Below are 7,619 nucleotides of genomic sequence, written 5' to 3' on the forward strand. Positions count from 1 at the left end.
AAATATTTTTTTCGTTCTACAAGTGTTTACAAAGTTCTTCTTTTATACTACTCAAAAGAAAAATTGTGTAAATCTGGATACTTATTTTTTACAGTTTTAGTCTAAAATATATCTATAGTAAAATCAATCAAAGATTAGCTTGATATATATTTTGTCAAATTGAAATTTACTTAGGTGTATACTCTATTCTTTTTAATCTGAATACTATTATATGGTTATAATTAATAATGTCTCCTTATTTGTTAGTCAAGTGTGCGGAAAACATGTATTATATGGTCTAGTATGTTTTTTCTAATTTTGGAGTAAAGTGAAACTATAGACTTTTATATGATAATAAGTAACAATATCTTCTTATTCTTTAGTTAAGTGTGCGGAAAACATGTATTATATGGGCTGATATGTTTTTATTTTAATTTTGGAGTAAAGTGAAACTTTAGAAGTGAAAAGTGCAGCTTCATTAGCCAAAACATTAAAAATATGTGCAACTTTAGCCAAATATTTAATATATTAAATAATATTTATCACGAATATTTAATGGCAAACTCTTACTATTCAAACAGATGACAAAAAAGAATAATAGTGTAAAGCCAACGCGCATTGAGGTGTTTAAAAAAACCCACATGAGAGCAAATAAACAACCAGTAAATGATATAGCTGGTGAAGTTATGGTATATTCTTACTCTTTATAAATATATAGGTACTTTCATTCTATTACAATTTTTTTTAACTTTTCATTACTTTACCTTTCTTTCAAAAAGAAACAAATGGATGATCTTGCTGAGGTGTATCCTGATTTGAATGTCCCTGGATGTGCTCCTAATGATGTGTACTCACAAGTAATGGGATCAGGCTCTCATGGAATTGTCTGAACTTTAGGAAAAGGAACATCTCCTAGCTTAGTTTATGGCCCCGTATATAAATGATCTCAGGCAGAAAAAAGAGATTTTGATACAAGGGTTGCGATGGAAGTTCAAAAAGCTACCTTAGCTATGAAAATTGAGATGACCGAAAAGATATGTGAAGCAAAAATAGAGATGGAAGAGATGGATAAGAAGTTTTTAGAAGCGAAAGAGGAAGCAAAAGAGGATAAGAAAGCGATGGAGAGAAAATTATCGGAAGCAAAAAGGGATATGGAAGAAATTATAGCTGATAAAGTGAAGAAAGGAATACAAGCATATATAGAGTCTTTGGGTATTAATCTTGATGCAAATTTAAAATCAAAGCAGGTGAAATAATTGTGTTGTTTACAAAAAAAGTACTTTTTTTATGATAGCTTAGTTGCTCTTAATTGTAATAGTGTTTCTCTTTTGCAATAGGTTCCTGATAACTCACTTGAAGATTGTCAACAATCATTATCACATGTTCCAGTTGTTCAAACAAAAAAGGTTAGAGAAAATTTCATTCAAGTTTTAAATTTTATTTTAATTTTCTTAAATCCTTACATTTATATGATCATGGGATCAACTGATCCTTCTTTCTGTTTTAATTTTGGATTAACCGACCAACTAGTAATCACTGTATGTAGCCATGAATTTGGCATAAACAGCAAGTATAAAAAGATCAATATTGGCAGCCCCGTAGTATATCCTTATAGTGAGCTATTATTGTTCACAGTTGTCTATAATAGAAATCTAATAATTGTCGGTCCATAAGAACCATGTCTTACCATTATCTTTGGAAATACTATGACGAAATCTCAAATACTTAATATAACCACAAAAGGTTCAAGGATTGCAACCAAGTAAATGTTATTTTTAGTAATCAATTTTTTGAGTTTTTTGAGTAGCTTTCTTTGATTTCATCCCCTAATATTCCAAAAAATTGCTCTACTCATGGAAACATAAGATTGGAAAAAACTAATTTGATCTCTGTCCTTTGTGAGGAGGGGAATGTTTTTCTAGACAACTTTTTTCTATTTTTTCATCTTTTTCCTTCTTATCACACTTTTTGATCCTTGCTCTTCTTTTCTTAACTGGAGAGAAACCATTATTATCATTTAGAACCCCATCAAGAGTATGACCCTTACTCACAAACGTTCAGGCAATCACAATTTTTTCATTAGGGCTTGATATTTCAATTCTCTGTTCAAGCATACCTTGATGTTGTGTGAAATTTTTTGATTGGTTTTATATTAAGATCAATCACCAAATCAAGTCGAGGGATAACCTTTATCTCGCTGGAATATTGCTAGAGGTTTCATAGTATTCACCTCGGTGAGCTACAGTAATCAGTTGCCTTTCATCAACTTGGACTATTAATTGACCCATATATGAGTGATTTTCCTTTTGCTTATGTTTTTGTTGATTCTGTTTGATTTGACCTTTGGCGTTATCTAGTGTTTTGTTATTTTAGTTGTTCTTTCTAGTGTTACGGTTAACTGTTGTGGGGATATGTCGTTTATCATCTCTGAATGTTGTTAGATTCTTGAACTATATCGCAAGTGTTGGGAGCTTCTTCTGCTTCAATTTCTCGCTCTTCAATATCAATTTGATTTTTGTTGCTTTCCATCTCTTTTGATCTTGTTCCTTTTGAATACTATCATTGTTACCTTGAGATGATCTTCCTTGATTTTGTATAGCAAATCCCTGTTGAACTGATTCTTTTTTATTGTTGATTGTTCCTTTGTTCTTCCCATTTCCCTCATTCTCCATTCTTCTCTTTTTCTCATCACTATTATCTCTGGTTTGGAGTTCCCTCCTCTTTTTACTGCTTCTGGTTATAGAGTCTTTGGGTATTATTGTTGATGCAAATTTAAAATCAAAGCAGGTTAAATAATTGTTTTATTCACAAAAAAGTACTTTTTTAGATGATTGCTTAGTTTCTCTTAATTATAATAGTTTTCCTCTTTTGCAATAGGTTCCTGATAACTCATTCGATGATTGTCAACAATCATTATCACCTATTCCAGTTGTTCACACAAAAAAGGTTTGAGAAAATTTCATTCAAGTTTTGAATTTTATTTTAATTTGCTTAGATCCTAAATTTATATGATCGTGGAATCAATTGATTCTTCTTTCTTTTTTAATTTTGGATTAATCGATTAACTGTTAATCACACATCATGTACCCATTATGACCATCTGGTCCAGTTGCACTACATGCACTCATATTTATAATTGCTTCTTTAATCTCCTCTATATCAAAAACCTTAGTAAGCTTAATGTTGTCCTCCTGATTCATACAAGTCGGGATGATGTCTAGAATAGCATGATCTGTGAACTGGTGTGGTAGATTGAAGATATGTTCCAAGTGATGTATGGCTACTTTGGTGATGTTAACACTTCCCTATACACATCCACCAATGTGGTTTTTGATCCTATGTAATTGTGGCCTCCTTCTTTTGTATCTGATAATGTTGTGAAAGTACTGGGTATTATTGTCTCCTTCCTCGGCCCATTTGATATGTGCTTTCTGCAATAGTGTCTGTTGAATATCCAACCATGCATCTCGTATATTCTGCCTGACTTTAGAGAAGATTTTCTCTACTTTGGTTGTTGTTGTTAGCCGAGTTCAGTTATTCCAGTTCCAACATTTTTCTTTCCCGTTTACTTACATACTCATTCACATTCCAAATAACTTCTCTGGACCACAATCAAAGTTTCATGCTCAGAATCTTGAATTTTTGTTGTAGAACCCACATTGAATTGCCTTTGATATAACAACTTGAACTTCTTCTACCAAAGCCATGAAAATAAATTTGCTTAGTCCAAAAATCTACGAACTTGAAGTATTAAATACCAATCTGATTATAATGAAAACAACTGATTAAGACAGGTCTGTGATCTGAATCAATTCTCTCCAAATGTATAATATCATTGCTCTGAAACAATTGAGTCTATTGGTCATTAGAAAAATACTCAAATCAAACCTTTTTCATATTCTTTTGTTTTGTCTTCTATTGTTGCACCATGTGAAGTTAGGTCCCAATTGTCCAAGATTCGTGACTTCACAACTAACTCGTGTGCATTCTGTGTTGTCTACCTCCCAATTTTTCAGTAGTGTCAAGAATTATATTTTAGTCGTTCCATTACACCAAGGACCGTATAATGGAGCGACTAAAATATACCATTATTTAAAAATTGACAAATCATATCTTATCATTATCATTGAAAATACTATGTTGAAATCCTAAATACTTCATATAACCATTGATCTTAGTCAAGGACACAAAAGGTTCAAGGATTGCAACCAAGTTAGTGTTGTTTGTATTAATCAATTTTTTGAGTCTTTGAGTAGCTTTATTTGATTTCATCCCCTAATATTCCAAAAAACTGCTCTAATCATGGAAACATAAGAGTGAGAAAAACTAATTTGATCTCCCTCCTTTGTGAGGAAGGGAATATTTTTCTAGAGAACTTTTGCCATTTTTTCAACTTTTCCTTTTTGTCACACTTTTTTATTCTTGTTCTTCTTTTCTTGTTGAAGTGATTCTTTTTTATTGTTGATTGTTCCTTTGTTCTTCCCATTTTCCTTTTTTTCCTTTTTGTGTCACAATTATCTTTGGTTTCCAGTTCCCTCCTCTTTTTACAACTTCTGGTTATAGTTATTTCTAGCTATTTGTTTACTCTTATAATTATATATATTGTAACTTGTGTGAGCTATATAGTGTGGTTGGTTATAAATTAATCAATGAGTATATTTGTATTGTTTTACTTCTATATGGATTGGAAATTAATTAGTGAAATCTCATAAATATATACATAAATAAAGTTGCTTTGAATAGCTCTTTTATTTGAAGCCTAGGTATTTTTTTCTTGTAACTTTTCCTGGCTTTAGTAGGCCCTTTTTTTGATTTGTGGACTTCTAGAAGTTTGCTCATGCTAAGATCTTTACAAGTAGGATTGGTATAACTCTCATTATGTTTGTCCTCATTTTGTCCAGCATATTAGTTGCCTTCCACCTTGTCATTAATTTTGGTTTTGACCTCTGCGTTATTTATAACAATATTTTGGTAGTAACATTCATGTTCATCTATTTGTCCAGATTGCTCAAGTTCCTTATACGTAGATTTTCTTGTTTATAATTATTAAATGCAACCTTCTTTTCTTCCTCGACCATTTGTCTCTACTCCAACACCCAACAATTGATTGTTCTGGAACCATTGGCACACTTATGTAATCAATGAAATGTTAATTTTAAATTTCGTAAAGTATCAAAATAATCAAGTTAATCTTTTTTCTCAGGCTAACATGATCAAGAAGATTCAAACTAGCATAGTTGGAAAAAATAAAAATAAGTGGGTAAGTTTGAAAAAAACTACAAATCATCAAACCTCTTTCCTTTGTTTTTTCAAAGGGAGGAAAATATCATCTATATAGTTACTCCTTTTTCATCGATTCCTCAATATGTTTGTTTTTAGAAAAGTTCAATTCGTTATTTTTTGTAACTCAATTTTTTCTAGTTAATGAGGATCTAATATCTATTATTATATAGTTATAAAAAAAAATTATGTGAATTTCTTGTGCAGAATTTTTAAGAAAACTGAGGTCAAAAATCAACTTCAAAATGCTCGACTTTTGAATTGATCATAAAGCTTTATTGCAGATTTTATTAGTGACTTTAATTCCATTTTAATTAGGAGTTAATTAGTTGATTTTTTTGAAATTATTGTAATTAGTTAGATCTCATTTTTACTTGAGATAGAATAGATCATTTGTTTTGACATTGTTTAACTTTTACTGTACACTTATTACAGTGCTATTTGTTCTTTGGTTATAATATTAGAAAACATTTGCTTTACATAAAATATTGGTTATAAAGAGGATAGTTTTGAATGCACGAATTATGTATAAGTATTTGTGTCTTGAGAAAAAATATATATAGAATTTTTAGGGATGTTTAAAGAAACTTGATAACAACATTAGTCTAAATGTAGAAAATGATATGACATTTTGCAAAATTTAGAATAATGTCACTAATTTTATGACTTTCAATAATTTCATTTGTTGACGTTAAGTAAAGTGTCTGTGACATTTTATAAATGTCATAAGTGTCTTGAATTTTTTTTACCAACATTTAATTTAAATGTCAAAAAATTTAAGTGGCATTTCATAAATGTCAGAAATTACTTACCGACATTTACCTAAATGTCAAAAATTATTGTCATATATCTCATATCGACATTTACCTAAATGTCAAAAATAAATGTCATGTATCTCATACTGACATCTATCTATTTGTCAAAAATAAATGTCATATATCTCATACCGGCATTTACCTATATGTCAAAAATAAATGTCATATATCTCATACAGACATTTATCTATTTGTCGAAAATAAATACCATATATCTCATACTGACACTCACCTAAATGTCAAAATATATGTCGTAAATTTCTCAGCTACATTCAACTAAATCTCAAAAAATAAATGTCATAAATTTCTTACCAACATTTAACTATATGTTGCGAAGTATATATCGTAAATTCTTTTCTACATTTACCTAAATATCACAAAGTAAATGTCACAAATTCTTCCCGACAATTACCTAAATGTCAAAAAAAATTCTCGACACTAAAATTTACGACATTTGGTCAAAATGTAAAAGAAATGTCGATAAACAAATTTGTGACATTTAAACACCGTGATACGACATTTAGAAAATGTCGTTATATGTTCACTTTCTTGTAGTGGGAATAGCTGACCAACTCTCGCCCGGAGAATTAATGCAGCAACCATATGCAGTAGCAGCTCAACTTCTCAATGGCATGATAACCATAAACAGGGTGTGGTATACCCGCGAAGACCAGGTCTCACCGGTCACATTTCAGCTATCCAAGGATCAGGTTGAAAAAGACAATGAGGGAGACCAAAACATGGCCAAGATCATGACACAGCTTGACATTTTATCAAAAAATGTCATGGGAGATAGTGCCCGTGGTGTCAATGTTGTGGGAGTCGGGGTTCGAATCCTGAGGAAGTGAAGTTTGAAGCAATGTATGACGAGGAAGTAAATTTTCTAGCTAACCAAGGTGGGGGCTATCGTTCAAAGTACCCAAGGAAGAGTGGTAACCAAGGATGGGTTAGAGATGAGAGCTGGAAGGATCGATATCGTGAATGGAGGGACCATAATCCAAATTGGAAGGATGGGGAGAAGGATAGATATGTGCCTCTGATGTGAGGCTAAAAATACATATTTTTAATCATTATTTCCTCACATTTATTATTTATATTTGTCCTTTTTGAGCATTAATTTGATGGATTATGCTAAATTTGGTATTTTATTTGTAGGATTAAATTGGTGGAAAATTGGAGAAGTTTGAAGCTAAAACGAATTAAAGATGAAAGGTTGAAGAAGGAAATCAAGCAGACAGCTTAATGGATTAAATTTAATAAAATAATATATTTATATAGAAAAGGAAATGGCGGCTGCAAATTGTGGAAATTCAATTTTACGCTTCCTTCTTGCTGCTGCCACGTGGCAGAAAGTAAATGGTGCAGAATTAAGTTGAGGCGGAGGTATTACTGTTCACGCAGCGAAAAAGAAAAAGGAATCCAATTCCTTTTGGTATTGGATTCCTAATTTAATTTGGACTCAATTATTTTATTTACGGTTTCTTACATCTATAAATAGTGCATAGAAATTATTATTTGGGGAAGTCAAGAACCAAGATACAAGAC

At 31.1% G+C, this 7,619-nt stretch overlaps 1 protein-coding gene across 1 annotated transcript; it reads left to right on the forward strand.

Annotated features, from left to right (window-relative positions):
* Nucleotides 1–568: 568 nt before the first annotated feature.
* Nucleotides 569–6,784, forward strand: LOC125851905 (uncharacterized; the record flags this gene model as incomplete). The annotated part of the gene is made up of 6 exons (XM_049531649.1): nt 569–668; nt 759–1,226; nt 1,317–1,385; nt 2,857–2,925; nt 5,183–5,282; nt 6,630–6,784. Coding segments are annotated over exons 2-6 (657 nt in total), but the record flags the coding sequence as incomplete, so codon positions are not given.
* Between the last annotated feature and the right edge of the window lie 835 nt (nt 6,785–7,619).

Source organism: Solanum stenotomum, unplaced genomic scaffold (assembly GCF_019186545.1).
Source record: "Solanum stenotomum isolate F172 unplaced genomic scaffold, ASM1918654v1 scaffold30470, whole genome shotgun sequence".
Classification (NCBI taxonomy): Eukaryota; Viridiplantae; Streptophyta; class Magnoliopsida; order Solanales; family Solanaceae; genus Solanum; species Solanum stenotomum.